This window comes from Pichia membranifaciens, assembly GCF_001661235.1.
Source record: "Pichia membranifaciens NRRL Y-2026 unplaced genomic scaffold PICMEscaffold_1, whole genome shotgun sequence".
Lineage (NCBI taxonomy): Eukaryota > Fungi > Ascomycota > Pichiomycetes > Pichiales > Pichiaceae > Pichia > Pichia membranifaciens.
In genome coordinates, this window is record NW_017566982.1 from 195,523 (window position 1) to 210,475 (window position 14,953).

Here is a 14,953-nt window from a genome sequence, read left to right on the forward strand (position 1 = left end):
CAATTATACGTTTACCTTATAACTCGACTGTCCGCTCTCTCTTCTATAGCTCATTTTACCCAGTGTTGATATATTGTTCATCATTAAAAGAGGATACATATTTGATATACACTACTCTCCACGCAAGAGTTTGAGAGCGCCCTGAAGCTCAGTTATCGCCGTTTCTATATCTTCGTAATTCAAAGCACTGATGGCAAACTTGGCCTTCTTCTGTGCATTTGATATGACTTCAGCTTTCGACCATATTTCTTCCACATCATCTTTGGACAGAATTTTGGACTCTGCAACCACAGCAGGAGACGGAGCAAGAGGCTGGGTATATCTAGTTGTGGAAGAGGGTTTTGCTGGGAGTTTTGGTCGGTTACTAGACACCGGTTTGGGCTGTACATGGAGGTCTACCGTGCTTTCGGTATCAGATGATTGCGGAGCGGAAGGTAGTCCTAAACTGTTTTTTTGACCTTTGATCAACACCGGAGCAGACGGTAAATTAATTTCTCCCTTTATCTCTGAGGGGGCTTCTGGCAAGTTTATGGAAGAGGAATTAGGGGGAGCTTCCTCAACAAACGTCGGTGGGGAGACTGTCTCTGCTGAAGTGGCGTCTTCGGTGGCCTTTTCGGTCGTCTCTGCCCCCGGCTGCAGGAAGTTGGACAACTCCTGCTCATCTTGCGGGGTGACGTAATCGTTCGGGTCTGTATCCGATTTGATAGCCTTCAAAATTCTGTTGGAATGGAACTTTGCATATTTGATCTGGTTGTGCAAATCCGCTGCTTGCGATTGATAGAGCTCCGGCCAGAGCTTCAACACCTCCACGAAGTTCAGGAACGCCATAAAGCTCTGCACGGTCGACTTCGAGGAAGTGTGACTGTCAATCTCTCCAGAGGCCTTGTTGAGTACGGACAGTGAAAATCCGAGGATCAATTTGAACGACTTTTCTTTATCGGTCAAGATGTCGGCCAACGTCGAAGAAGTCGACTCAATAATCTTCCGGTTCCCTTCCACAGTGTTGAGTAAAACCTCGATGTAATTGGCAACCCCCGCATCCTGCAAATGCAGCTGTGACTCCAAGATTAGCTGAGCAGCGTATAGGTAGCAGTAGTAAGAGATCAACGGCTGTACGTTAAGCAGCTCTTTACCTCTCTTAATGAATGGGCCTATCAATTTCACTGCGGCTGCAGGCACTTCGTCCACCGACTCGTTCTGATCTCCTGGAACCACAGGTTCTGTTGGTTCTGACATTTAGTTGTTGCTGTCCTTTCAATCTTTTGAGCTTTATAATCCCTGCTACTTTCTACCGCTCCTATGTAACCTCTGCTCATCTTCAACCCATCAGGGTGTCGGAAACATGTCCTGATAACGGAAAAGGCAGCCCGCCGAACCAGCGACGCGTCGGCCAAAAGCTGCCTTTGTTTCCCTGTTCTCCCACTTTTTCGTGTGCGGGGGTCTGGGGAGAAAAGCATTTTTGGTGTCTCTGTGCAACGGAACCCAGAGAAGAGACGTGTTGCAGTTCTGTGTGAGGCCTTTGGAGCCCTCAGAGGGCCTTGTAGAGAGCAGGAGTCCAGCAAAGCATACTATGTCATCGCCAGTGGACCACACAGACATGTTGCTGGCGCCGGATGCGGCGAACACGACGTTCCAGCAGCCGCCAGCACGCTTAAATGCTGAGCTCGACGATTCGATTATCGTGAAAGGGGAAATGGACACAGAGACGCCAGCAGCGAAGGAGGGTGATGATGAAACCATTTTGCCGAAGGAAGACGGTCACGACGAATCTGCGTCGCCCATTCCTCTGACACAGCCAATTCTGAGTGACGAAGATGGAGACGGCGGAGATAATAACGATAACAGAAATGCCACCGACAGTAACGGCGACGGCAGCAGCAGTCTAAAAAATGTCCAGTTCAAGGGCCAACCGGTTTGGCAGGTAAATGTTCAGGGACTGCAGCTGATCAAACGGATGACCGACATGAAGTTCAATTGGGCCTCTATATGCTTGTTGATTGAGAAGACAAACGCGGTGGACGTCGAAAGTTTGCAGAGCAGCGTCACGTCTACATTATCGCCAGACGTGAACGGCGACTATTGGCTTCCGGACGAAAAAGTGGCAGAACTATCGAGCAAGTACTCTCTCGACCAGTACTTACAGCCCTTGATGAACATAGCGTCTGACTTGCAGAAGCCGACAGGAGATGCCATGAAAGATAGCCGGGACGGTAACCAATATAGCGAGGGAAACAATGACAAAAAGAGAACCAATACGGAGGCCAATATTCTGGAAAGTCCAAGTAAAAAGTTGAGGACAATAGAAAAAGAAAACAACGTCTTGGATGTACCTATCTACACCTCGGACTTATCTGAGGGAAACCCCAACTTCCCTTTCACACTGAAGCCTCTGTCAAACGACAATGTAGTAAATGAGCATTCTAAAGTCATCATTTCTTCCTTGTTCTTGCCTTTTCAAAGTAAGGTTACGTTGGCGCAGGTTTTGAAGAGTGAGACTGGTTTTGTCAATTCTTCTGAAGGTGATGAGAAGCCTACCGATTCGAACAACAAGCGAAACGGCGACGATGATGAGGTGAATCAAGAAGGCCAGCCAACAAAATCAGAGCTTGAGGGTGAGGGAGGAGTTGATGATGACGCTAATACTGACAACACCAAGGTGAACGATGACACGTTAATCGACAAAAACGAAATCAATTTAGATGTTCCAATAGACGATAATGGCCAAACGGCATTGCATTTAGCGGCTACGCTTGGTAAGCTATCACTTGTGAAAGAGCTTATTGAGAAGGGTGCAAACAGGTTTAGAGGAGATAACGATGGTCAAACCGCGTTGATCAGAGTTGTTCATGCAACAAACTGCTTTGAACTGGGCTGTTTTGATAAACTCCTTGATCTTCTTTATCCGTCAATTAGGTTACTGGATAACAGAGGTAGGAGTATTTTGCACCATATAGCGCTCACCTGTGGCTTGAAAGGAAGATACGACGCGTCCAAGTATTATTTGGAAATGTTGCTCGAATGGGTTGTAAAAAAAGGATCCAAATTACCGGATGATTCTTCGTTGACATTGACGAATTTTATCAAAGAGGTGGTTAACAAATCGGACAAGTATGGTAACACTTGTTTGAATTACGCCACTTTGGCAGGTAATAAATACATTGTGTCGCAGTTGTTAGATATCTGTGCCGACCCTTACAAAGCCAACAAGATTGGTGTTACACCGGGAGATTGGGGGATCGATGTAAACAACAGCATTGTGAACTCCACTGTGCGGGATATAGGGAATGAGCTATCAAATGAGGGTGAAAACATTACGCCGCATGGGAACGGCAACATCGCCTCTAATGAGGGTGATAAGAGCCAGACCGAATCCAATGGAGCTCTTTTGAATGCCGATATTGAAGAGGATAACAAGGGTAGTAAAGCACAGCCAGGTATGGACTCTAATGACTTCAAAGAATCGACCAACAGTCTGCAAATACTAGACTCCATTCAATCGTTTATTGCCAATCTCGGCAGTGAGTTCAAACAGGAAATTGTTCAAAAATCGCAACAAATTGACAAACTCAACCCTATTCTACGAGAAAAGACGTTGCAGCTATCGCAGAAGAGGAAGCAGTACGACGAATTGCAAAAGATGGTGAGAAAGATTTCCAAGATCACAAACAAGATCGACAACTTGAACAAGGCCATTACCGAAGAAGAGAACACGTTCCAACAAGAGATCCAGAATTCGAGCATCAACATTGATCAGAACAATTGTCTAGGCGATTTCGACGCGGACCAGCCGTTTACCATTCTGCCTCTCTACCAAGACATTGAGGAAATAGTTGAAAAGATTCTCGACGAAAAGGTCAAGCGAATAGGGGCCGATGAGGTTGGAGAGGCTGGCGACCACGATGATGACAGCACTGACAAGCACGAGTCTGGCAGTGACAGCGATTCTGGAGACAAGTCGAGCTACGCCATTCTGAAAGCGCTCACCTCGATCAAAGCCGAGGATATTCTGCCATACTACGAAAAACAGCTACCACTCGAAAAGCGAGAGCTTCTTCGAAAGAGTATTCCTCCCTCGGTTGTCCTCGACGCCCGGATACGTGCTTACAACAAGAACAACCATATTCTGATGGATAGGATGAACAAGAAGCGGAATTCCAACAAGGAGTTGGAGTCGCAGTTCAAGCGCATCATCGGCCTCTGCATTGGAACGGACACTGACAACATCGATGACCGCCTCCTCAGCAGCTTGCTTATGAGTGTCGAGACCGATCCGGACCCTGAGATCGGCCAGATAAAAAAGGTGCTCAAGATCGTCGGCGATCTTGACGGCGATGAAGGCAGTCCTGCTTCCCGCACCGCCCCGGCCTCTTCCACCGCCAACTGATTTGTGTATTACTATTACTACGATTACTACTATATGTTCTTTTCCAACATGTATCCACCCCGTACACCGTGCACCAAAAGCCAGCTCTTCTTATCCTAGTCCCTATCCTGCACTATCTTTATCTATTATCAACAAGCCCAATCCGCAGGGCCGCAGAGGAGTGCGGATTCTGCCGAAGGCGTTGCTGCGAAGGTTCGTGTGCTGGGGCGGCTGGGCTGCCAGACGCCCTGCCGCTGCTGCTGTTGCTCCTTCCTCCCTTCCTCCGGTAAAAGTGTCTTTTCTGCTTGCATGAAGGCGGTTGAGACATCAATTGTACTCCCACACCCCAATAAAAGAGAACAGAGGCTGGCAGCAGAAACACTACTAAAAAAACACACATAAAATGACAAACGAAGACCACAAGACATTTATCGTCACCTTGAAAGAGAGCTGCTCTCCTGATAAGTTCAAGGAGTCCATCAAAGGATTGGGAGGCGAAATCCAACACGAGTACAGCTTGATTAAAGGTTACTCCATCAAGTTGCCATCAATCCACGCAGCTTCGCTTCACAAGAACGAAGGCATCAACACTATCGAGGAGGACCAAGAAGTCAAGGCAAACAGCGTTTAAACGTGTCGTTGGCAGGGGGGCCCTTGCCCGGCAGAGGGACAAACATGCATGCACGATTTGTTCTTATTTTCATTTTACTCTCTTTATTTTTAACGGTATATCGAAACTATATAGTTTAGTTCAATTGCAAACACGAATGTTTTCAGGTTTAACGTACACACATTTACAAGTAAACTTAAGATACAAAAGAGCCATTCTATCTCATCCCAGGAGTCTTGGCAATAGCGTAGGGGTCATGTTTGAACGACTTACCATACGATTGCTGTTGCTGTTGCTGTTGCTGTTGCTGATTTGGTGGAGGTGGGCGATGTCTTAATCGTTGCTGATTATTGGACTGCATCTGCTGTGGTTGAGAAGGCGCTAATGGCTGCTGTTGCTGGCCATACTGAGGGCTTTGGTTGGGATATGGAGGGTTGTTTGTGTAATGATGGTGATAGGTATTGCCACTGTTGCCAGTTGGGTACTGTTGTTGTGGGGCTGGTGGCAACGGTTGTTGCTGGTGATTATGGATGTTATGATGATGATGTGTAGCTTGTGGTGAAGGTTGCCCATAACCTCTGTTGTACTGATTGTAGCCTGTTGGTTGTATTGGGCCCGCTGGTTGGTTTCTGCTGAAGCCCTGACTTTGGTTCAAGATCGGGGAATGGCTTTTCATGGGTCCGTAAGCACCAAAGGATGAAACACCAGGACTGTTCAGCGGATTAGAAGCACTTCTTTGAGGTTGCACGTAATGGTTCTTCGCAGCCTGGTTGTTGTAGTTGCGCTGTTGCATATTATACTCTGCTTGTTTATACTGATGTGGAGGGATCAATTCAGGACTATTCGTATAGTTTATGTTCTGGGCCGGTGGAGGCCTATTGTATCCTTCATTTATAGGACTCTCATAGTTGTAGTCGTGGGGTGGGGCTTTAGGTGGGGCATTGTTATTACCTTCGTATGAGCCATTGTTGTGATCGTAGGAATTGGGACTTTGGTGTTGGGGCCTCTGTTGATTGTGCCTACTATAATAGTTTGGTGAACGGTTATCAGCATGGCTCTGGTTATGGTTTTCTTGCATAGCCGAGTGGATTGAAGGTGGATTTTGTTGATCAATTGGGGTTCTCGGACTTGATTGGCTATTCAAATATGGATTAACAGGAGCAGCTGAATATAACTCTTCTGAGCTGTGGTTGCTTTGTGGAACAACTATATTCGAAGGAGCTCGATGGCTGGATGCTGGAGGAGTCGGATTCGAGAAATATCTGTTTGCAGTTGCATTAGGATACTCAACTTTTTTAGAATCATCCAAAGGATAGGACCTTTTATCATGAGGGTAGAGTTCATTTGCTTCAATGTTGCTTGGCGGCGGAGCACGCCTTTGCTTGTTCACAACCAGTTTTTCATTATTGGAAGTAGGAGTAGGGACAGATTTAGAAGGAAAATAAGGATTATCATAATTCATTGCTTTTCTCACGTTGTTATTGAAGTCGGTAAATGGTGATATAATCCGTTCCTGATTTGTCTTTGGCACGATGAAATCGAAAGAGGAATTATCTTCCTCATCATCTTCTTCTTCTTCTTCTTCTTCCTCTTCTTCTTCTCCTTCATCATCATCATCATCATCATCATCATCATCGAGGATATCGCCATACGAAGGGTATAAATCATCTACTGTAGCAGTTTTGTGGGGCGAAGGTCCTGGCCGTCCAAATCCATATTCCTTACTACTCTTGTTGAATCTGTAATCCTTATCATCGTCATCTTCATCTTCAAGGGTTGTTTTCCGCAGTGAATCTTCCAAATTAGTACCAGGTTCATTGTGCCTCATCCTTGAAGAATCAGGAATTTGAGAATACTTCTGATATATATTAACAACTTGAGGAGAAGGCGAGTTACTAGGAATTGTGTGTGTTTGAAGGGGGGTTGTACTTGGCTTTGGATTGTTCGACTTTCTTGGAGAAAGAGAGTTGCTCTTGGAATATAGCGAATCGTTCAGGTCGTTATCATCATCAAGGTCATTAATAATTCTTATGTTTGTTTTTGCAGGCTCATTCAAATTTGACTTTGAATTAGAGACTGATGTCGGATTTGAAGTGTGTAAAGTATGCTCCTCGCTGGAAGAAAACTTGCGCAGACTTCTTGCATGCGGGCTATTTTCAAGATACTTGTTAACCTCTGGTTTGTTAACAAAAAATTTGATCTTACCATCTGCCATATGCTTTGAGGAGTTGAGCAGGTCTAACGCACCGTTGACACCATCGGCTGATCCATAGCCGCTGTAGCCACTACTAACTTTAGTTCTCAACAGGTCTTTAATTGCCGAGTTCCACTCTTCTTGGTCCCAGTCAATGGAGCTTCTGTTTTTCGTTATTGGAAGCAAGTCTTTGACCTCCAAGTAATGGACCTTGGGTAGAACTGGTAACCCGAACAACAAAGAGTTTGGATCAAGTTTGTCGGCATTCAATCTTTTCGGTCTCCCATACAAATGGAACGAATCCATCAATGGAATCAAAAATCTAATCAAGGTATCATAGCCAGGAACAGAGGTGTGTTGTTCTGGCATTAGGAAAATGGAACAATTTTTAGAGCCTTCCTTTGGGTCAAACTGGATTGAACCTTCTAACTTAATCATTGTACTTTTGTCAATGATTGTGTAAGTTCTTGGATACAGTGCATAAACAGAAGAGATGTTTGTGATTTTTGCCATGAGGATTTTCTTTGTCTTCTTCTCATTTTCATAAAAATAGATGAAGCCGTGCTTGTAACCTTTTCTGGCCTTTTTTGAGGGCTCAATAACGGCGAAACACTTTTTCCAAGGCATTCCAGCACCAAACCTGACACTTGTCCAATCTTCATAGTTGAACTTTTTCTCCGACAGGATGACTCTGATATCAGACAACAGGGAGCCTCTGGCACTCAATAGAGATGCTGTATAAGCTTCTTGCAAGGCTTTATACTCGAAGGCAGAGAGTCTGAAGGCAGAACACCAAGTGTGGAAATCATCATTCGAGGAGTATTGCAGTAAAAATCTGTTTTTCAACGTTGTAGACAGAACAATAACATTATCTATGTTTCCGCTAGCAGAAGCCAACGATGTGCACGTTTTCAGTGTTCCATCCGAAAAATTGAGGTACGAAGGCTTGTTATTCCCTACTATGACTGAGCCGGAGGTTTCCATCTGACTCGAGTCCCAGTATGCCAACTCGTTTCCTATCATGATACCGTAGACCTCAAGCCATTTTCGGTCTGAGGGGTTCCCATCAGCGTCTAAGTCTTTCAAAAGCATAAACACCCCTTCGCAGTACTTCCTGTGTGATTGTGCGGATAGTAACGAGACGATAGGGGCTAGCTCAGGGCTTAGTTTACCACTCGACTCCATGGTGGTAATGTTAGGGGAGGAAGGTGGGGTGTAGTTAGAAGATAAGATGGTAGGGTTTGGAGATGTGCTTGAGCTCAAGTTCGTGTGTAGGTTAAACGAGAAGTCTCTGAATTTCGGAGTTGGGGGTTTGTCAAGGGTCACAGAGTCTTTCGAGTCTTTTGGCTCTTTCGATTTGGAGAGAGCTCTTAGTTTCTGCATATTTGTTTTTCGTGATGTTCAACAAAGTGTGGCAGAAGGCACGCGTGCAGGAGGGGGAAGGGGGAAGGGGAGGTTGAGGTTTAACTCAAAAATGTAGCAAAGTGTGCGTGAGCAGCAGTTAGGGTAGTAAAGGCGACGGAGAGTTAAGCTGAATAGGGTATTTCCATGGAATGAAAAGAGCTGCGTGTGGGGAAGAGGGAAAAACACGTCAGAAATGTCACTATACAAGCTATGTCGACCGGTATCAAGGCGTGTTTGATGTTGTCAGTCTTGTGGCGGAGTGGGACTGCTGGGGGGCGCAAAATTCAGCAATGCAGCAAAAACAAAGCCAAACTGGTAAGGAACGACGAGCTTTGTTTCGAATGTAGTGGAGCGGGATCGTGCGTTGACGTCTTGTGCGGCCGGCGACTGTGTCTGCAGAGGAGGCTAATATGTAGGGGCAGTCGCAGAGAACTGACTATATTTAGAACGCAGGAGGCGTGGATGATCGTCCGTAGGTGTCAACTACCTAGACTAGCGTAGAGGCACAGGGGCACAGAGGCGGCACCGACGCTAGGCGAACGTCGATAATGAAAACAAACAACCGTCGTGCACGGAGGCATTCAATGCAGTCCCAGAGGGAAGAAAAACCGGTCGCGCACCTAAAAATCCTTTCCTGCCAGCACCGCCAGCCAATTTGGGCCAGTGATTATCTGCGGGGGGGCCAGCAGCGTGGCTGGGCGCGACGCGACGCCGACGCGACGGCTGCTGCATAACATAAGATTACATGTGCTGATGGTGGCTAAACTGGTTGGAAGCCGCCGTCTTCTTGCAGTCGAGCTCTGCCGCCGTTGGAAGACTGAATAGTGGCTTGTACGCCCACGCTGCAGCGACAGCGGCGTGGACTGTGGCCGGACTGCTCACCGGACTGTTCACCGGACTGCTGGCTAGCGAGGAAAACGAGGTGGCGGTGCTAGGAGACGGGGCGAAGAGAAGCTGAAACGCGAGAGCGAGTGGCGTCGCCGGTGGCGGTGGCGGTGGCGGGTTCAGTGTGGCTGGTGCAAGAGTCGGAGGTGGCTGGTGCGGGTGACGCGGGTGGCGGTAGACTGCTGGCACGGTCTGGACACAGGCCTTCTCGTTCTTGTTAGTGTGTTGGAGCCGTTGTTGCTCACGGTTGCGTTTGTGTCTGAGGTGCCGTGAAAGGAGCATGCTTACGCAAACAATAGCAATGGTCGCCAGCGGAATGACAATAGCGGCGACAAGGCGGTGGTCCAGCGCGGAGCTGCTGGCGCTGCTGGTGTTACTAGTGACAGCCATATGGTCGGCAGCAGGCGTTGCGGTGGCCCGCTTTTCCAGCGTGACAACCATATCGTAGTACCTGGTGGTGGTTGAGGTGAGTGTGCGTGTGACCGTAGTGGTAGATGTGGGGCTCGAGTCCGTGCCCGAGCCCGATGTCGACTCTTCGCCGTCGCTGTTGCTCAGCACGAGATTAAACCATACCATTGCAGCGCGTTGACCTTTGCCCTGTGTTGATGGGCCTTTTGCTGACGGAAACACTCAGAGCTCGGGCGGAATACCCCGGCTTTTTAAGCCCTGGCGACGGTGTGGACCGGGCCTTCGAAACAAAAACGGCACGTCGGCTTGTCGCCATGCATGTTTCAAGCGCGCCAGATGAAACGAGCCTCCAGTGCCACGGCTCGCTCGGCCGGGTCAGAAGGGGAGAAGGAGGAAAAGGGGAACGGGGCCCAGCTAGGCTCACCTGTGATGTGACCTTTGATATCGCCTTCTCTGTTCATATCTCTGCTCAGTCCGGGTTACGGGGCTAGGAATACTATCCCTGAGAGCATGTCCGACCGTAGAAGTAGTCGTTCTGTATTCCGCCCCATTCGGGACAGGTTTGTTAACGCATGGCATCACCATGTTTCGAAAAAGTATCCGCAGGAAGCTAGTATTCGCAACCCATACTCACGGACACATGCCGACGTGTCTGTCATCCCGCCGGCGGTGGAAAGCGAACTCAGACACATGTTCCCGCTAACCACTGACAACAGTTGGGAGCCCCCGGTGTTTAACGAGAGCTTCCACCGCAGCGCCACTTACGATGCCAGCTCGGCCATGATATGCCCCTTTCCATACCCGTACACGGGGCCTTACCCCTGTCATAATCCTAACCCGGACTTCAGGTTCACAACCTCGGACACCGTGTTTGACTCCGCCTACTTCTTGTCTAACGACATCGAAACAATAGCCACCATCTTAGAACAAGTATACGCCAACAACCTAAAATTTCTAGTAGATAATCCTTATTGGAACTACGGAATCTGTCCTCCACTCATGGAGAATCTGGGAATCGCAAATAAATACATTGTATCCCAGCTCAAAGGAGAGCCGCTTGTAACCCTAGACCTTCATTTTCCTGAGTTCACAAACCTCCTTGCAAGCCTTCAATATGACAACAAAATCCAGAGAGTCCTGTGCGAGCAGAAAAAAAAAGGAGAAAACATGAGATTCCTGCAGGCTTACAAATTCGATGACAAAAAGACGTTCATCAAAAACGGACTTGTCCCTGTCGTCATTGTCGGCATCTTCTGTGCGGAAATACCGGTTTCGGCATCATACGAATATGTACCCGTCGATGCAAATGCAAAACGAACAATTAAGTTTGTCGATAGAAACCATATATTTCATGAGTTCAACACAAACATCACCCGCTTAGAGCAACAAATATCATTCTCAATGAAACAATACCCTATCTTCAATGAGCTCACGCCCTACAAGGGACCACGGTTTTCCATGAGGCCTATAATATTTACAAACTTGAGTGAGTACGGCTGGCAACTTGTGCAGCTGACACATATTTTTCAATTCCAGGACCCAATTTTAAAGGCATTGCCTAACTTGTTGAAACAAATGTACAACTACTTGTCAAACCCAGTCAAACAAAATGGGTCTCCACCACATTCACCAGCACCAAAGATTTTTGAGTCTCCAGATCTAACACTGCTAATGAGCGAGCTAACAGACCATTACACAGTCCCCAATATGGATTTGTATTTGAAGCAAAAACCTTGGGGAAGACCTTCATTGGTTAGTTTCAATATTAATAGTGACACGCACATTGATGCCCAATATCTAACTCAGCTTAACCAGGGGGATGAGTGTGCAATCTGTTTGCTTGAATACAAAGAATGCGAAATTTGTTTACACTTGAATTGCGAACATGTATTCCACAAAAGTTGTATTGAGCAATGGATCAATAGCTCCAATGATAGCAGATGCCCATTGTGCCGTAGAATAAATAAAAGATTTGGGTTGTATTAAGACTAGCTAAATATTATCGACATTAATCATTAAGTTATATAAAGTTCTTTCGCTTATAATATACTAGAAAAGGAAGTAAAATAGAAACTTCCTAGCTTCTAAACGTCGTGTTAGTTTCAATTTCGAAAAGCACTCTTCAAATTACCAGAATAGTTGTGCAAAATTCTGTTGGGTGTCTTGGTTTCCTTGAAAAATTCTTGTGGCTTAATTCGATTTTCTATGGCTGTGTTTTTGATTTTTTTTATAGCATCAAAATTGGATTCTCCATCTATGACTTCGTTCAAGCCTAAAAATGTAGCAACCAAACCAGCTGTAATTCCTGCACTTAAAGAAGTACCGCTCCGGAGCTTTAGCAACTCGTTGTCGTTATTCAAAGTAATGATGTTGATTCCATCAGCAAATATATCAACGCATGGACCATAATTACTGAACTTTGCAATTGTATCAGTGGTCGAATCTATGGAACCAACAGTTAAAACATCAACAGATGAAGCGGGTGAATATTTGCATGCATCATCATTCAAGTTTCCCGCAGCCCCCACTAATGTGAAGTTGGAAACTCTCATTTCATGTAAAATGTCATTGAGTAGTTCAGATCTCGGAGTGGTAAATGGCATCACTATTGTTCCACGCTTCTCACTATGATAAATATCAGTTAAGGCAATTATGAGATTTTTCAATTTACCCTGTCCTAAGTCGTTCAATATTTGATAAGATACTAAATTACAATTTTTGCACACCCCTAAAAGCTGTGATCCTATCACACTTGCGACTGCTGTTCCATGGCCGATTGGATCTTCATATGAACCCGTGTCATCATCTATTTTGCTGGAAGGCTTCCTTACTTCTACTCTGTTAGTAAAGTCAGGATGTTTAGAATTGATCCCCGTATCGAGGATGTATATATTGACGGGATTTAGCATTTCAAATTTAAAATTCATCTTTTGTCGTTTGTGGATTGGGTTCATTTGGGATAACCTGACCAAGTGTCTAGGAGCAAAGCTTTGCACTTCACACATTTGCAAATCTGCATCGCTATTAATGGAAAGAACAGATTTATCGAAATAGATCGATTTTTGCATATTAAGATTGAAATCACCAATTATTGCCTTAATGCTCCCTATCTGAACCTTGTCAAAAGCTGAACCTTTAAACAGGCTAACGTACTTTTGTTCAAAAGATGTGAATGAAGTTTCAGGATTCAATTGGACGATAAGCGTTTCGGAAATGGCAACAGCTGTCAACTGTAAGACCAACAATACATAACTGAGAGGTAGCATTGTTGATGGAGGGAACGTGAGTTGCCAAATTCCTAAACATCGTTATGGCAGCAAGTCTTATACTTTACTTCTGGATAAGTTTTGCTATGATCCCATTGTTTTTTTTTTCAAAAACCCCTAAGATCCCTTTTTTCGTAAAGGGTATCCTTCATAGCAAAAAAAAAAGAGGGAAAAAATGAAAAAATCAGGGATTTTTCCAGACTGTATCAAAAGAATCAGGTTTTGTGTCCTGTAAAAGGTTTCCAAACAATCCATCCTGACCAGTTGAGGATTCCGAAGACAGCGACTCAGAACGTTGAAGGTCCCAAAACATATCAGAATTCATGAATTGATCATTACCCTGGGAAGCAGCCGACGAAGTTGTTGCAGCCAAGATAGCCTCAGAAGATGTTGGCTCAACTTTGATCGAGGGGCTTTCGATAGAAGATACTTTTGCTTTCTTTTTATTTGCGGCCTGTAGCTGCAACTTTTCCTTCCTAGCCAAATATTTCTTTCTTCTTCTCTCAACCTCATCTAATTCGTAAATTCTGTATTTTGCGAGATAAATTCTCAAAACTTCAGCATAGTTTTCGAATCCTAAAGAATACAGAGAATAGAGTATATCTTCGCCATTGAGAGTTTTCCTCTTTTCAATCAGGCATTTTTCTGCGGCTTGAGATGTTATGAAAGATATGAATTCAGAAACGCACTCCTGCATGCATTCCTTGGCTTCTTTTGATATTTTGACATTTTTTGGCAAAGAGTGTCTCATTACTCTATCGACATTTGCTATAGGTAGCCACCTATCTTGCTCTCTTATTTCGTAAGAATCGAAGTCTTTGTCTTCCACAGACATGACTTTTATTTAGCAGGTGGAAAAACAGTTGGTATATACACGATTATTGTCCTTCGGTGTTGATGAAAAACTGGTTGCTGAGTGGATGTGTAGGTAAATGTTCAACAGATAGGACAGTAAGTAAGTAATAAAAAAAAGGATTAAATAAATATGATGGATGAAACTTAAATTTGTCTATAATACATGAGTTTTCTAGGGAGGTTAGAGAATGAAAAAACGTCAAAGCTGTCATTCACACCAAAATGAGAAAAGCCCAAGGAGGATCAGGCTGATGTGAGACTAATTGGCTAATAAATATATGCACCTATAGAGGAGGCGTGCGGTGGGAAGTAAAGCCGAGCAGAAGGGCCTTTACAATTAACGGAAACAGAGGACTTTTAACGGAAAAAAACAAAGTTGAAGGTGTTCAATGAAGGAACCTAAGAGCCCGATTATTGTGCAAGTGTGGTGGGGACAATCCGAAGAGGGTGGGAGAGAAAGTGGATGAACGAGTGAGTGGGTGGGTAGGTATGTGAGTGAGTGGTGGTGTCTGTCGATGTGAGTGGTGGGGATCTGAACCTATAGATTACGGTTAAAGATCTGCAGAGAGAAGAAGTAGGGGTGAGAGTACAGGGTTACCGTCCTGGAACAGCGGCGATACGAACAGGGAGGGAGAGTCGGCGGTAGCAGAGGCAGGATTGACAGGACGCCCATTTCCTTTTTCCCCTTGAAATGCTTTTTCCGTGCAAGATACCGGCCTGAAGCAGCATGCTTATGTGCCGGACGTACGTCTGTGAGCCGCCTCCTCCTGGTGACACACCGGAGGAACAATAGGGGCAGTCACTGATTGGCATCGGCGTTGGGTTGGGCAGGGAGAGTAAAAGGAAGGTGAGGGAGGGAGATCACGGGTCTTATCGGGGATTAAGGGGCGGAAGAGAGCGAGCAGCGGGGTGAGGACAAATCGAGAGCGGAGAAAGAGTTGTAGGCACGGCTCGTCTCGCCGGCGACG

General features: G+C 45.6%; 9 protein-coding genes across 9 annotated transcripts; 3 read left to right on the forward strand and 6 right to left on the reverse strand.

Moving 5' to 3' along the window:
- Positions 1-29: 29 nt before the first annotated feature.
- PICMEDRAFT_13978 (hypothetical protein) lies at positions 30-1,280 on the reverse strand. The gene has a single exon (XM_019160163.1). It carries the CDS (start codon positions 1,234-1,236, stop codon positions 112-114), a length of 1,125 nt encoding a protein of 374 aa, XP_019019509.1. The 5' UTR covers positions 1,237-1,280; the 3' UTR covers positions 30-111.
- Positions 1,281-1,570: 290 nt separating this feature from the next.
- On the forward strand, positions 1,571-4,384 carry PICMEDRAFT_8943 (hypothetical protein; the record flags this gene model as incomplete). The annotated part of the gene is made up of 1 exon (XM_019165044.1): positions 1,571-4,384. The coding sequence occupies one exon, from the start codon at positions 1,571-1,573 to the stop codon at positions 4,382-4,384; it is 2,814 nt and encodes a 937-aa protein (XP_019019510.1).
- Positions 4,385-4,448: 64 nt separating this feature from the next.
- PICMEDRAFT_81595 (hypothetical protein) lies at positions 4,449-4,991 on the reverse strand. Its single transcript, XM_019164989.1, has one exon. It carries the CDS (start codon positions 4,789-4,791, stop codon positions 4,513-4,515), a length of 279 nt encoding a protein of 92 aa, XP_019019511.1. The 5' UTR covers positions 4,792-4,991; the 3' UTR covers positions 4,449-4,512.
- PICMEDRAFT_81618 (hypothetical protein) lies at positions 4,991-8,665 on the reverse strand. Its single transcript, XM_019164991.1, has 2 exons — positions 5,830-8,665; positions 4,991-5,727 (listed from the first exon to the last, which is right to left on the reverse strand). The coding sequence occupies exons 1-2, from the start codon at positions 8,548-8,550 to the stop codon at positions 5,191-5,193; spliced, it is 3,258 nt and encodes a 1,085-aa protein (XP_019019512.1). The 5' UTR covers positions 8,551-8,665; the 3' UTR covers positions 4,991-5,190.
- Positions 8,620-9,192, forward strand: PICMEDRAFT_81611 (hypothetical protein). Its single transcript, XM_019164990.1, has one exon. It carries the CDS (start codon positions 8,782-8,784, stop codon positions 9,070-9,072), a length of 291 nt encoding a protein of 96 aa, XP_019019513.1. The 5' UTR covers positions 8,620-8,781; the 3' UTR covers positions 9,073-9,192.
- Positions 9,193-9,312: 120 nt separating this feature from the next.
- Positions 9,313-10,032, reverse strand: PICMEDRAFT_8945 (hypothetical protein; the record flags this gene model as incomplete). Its single annotated transcript, XM_019165046.1, has 1 exon — positions 9,313-10,032. The coding sequence occupies one exon, from the start codon at positions 10,030-10,032 to the stop codon at positions 9,313-9,315; it is 720 nt and encodes a 239-aa protein (XP_019019514.1).
- A 171-nt stretch (positions 10,033-10,203) lies between these two features.
- PICMEDRAFT_177940 (hypothetical protein) lies at positions 10,204-11,908 on the forward strand. The gene has a single exon (XM_019161745.1). It carries the CDS (start codon positions 10,375-10,377, stop codon positions 11,848-11,850), a length of 1,476 nt encoding a protein of 491 aa, XP_019019515.1. The 5' UTR covers positions 10,204-10,374; the 3' UTR covers positions 11,851-11,908.
- Positions 11,909-12,002: 94 nt separating this feature from the next.
- Positions 12,003-12,857, reverse strand: PICMEDRAFT_27440 (hypothetical protein; the record flags this gene model as incomplete). Its single annotated transcript, XM_019162494.1, has 1 exon — positions 12,003-12,857. A coding segment is annotated over one exon (855 nt), but the record flags the coding sequence as incomplete, so codon positions are not given.
- A 799-nt stretch (positions 12,858-13,656) lies between these two features.
- PICMEDRAFT_20948 (hypothetical protein) lies at positions 13,657-13,935 on the reverse strand (the record flags this gene model as incomplete). Its single annotated transcript, XM_019162177.1, has 1 exon — positions 13,657-13,935. A coding segment is annotated over one exon (279 nt), but the record flags the coding sequence as incomplete, so codon positions are not given.
- Positions 13,936-14,953: the final 1,018 nt, after the last annotated feature.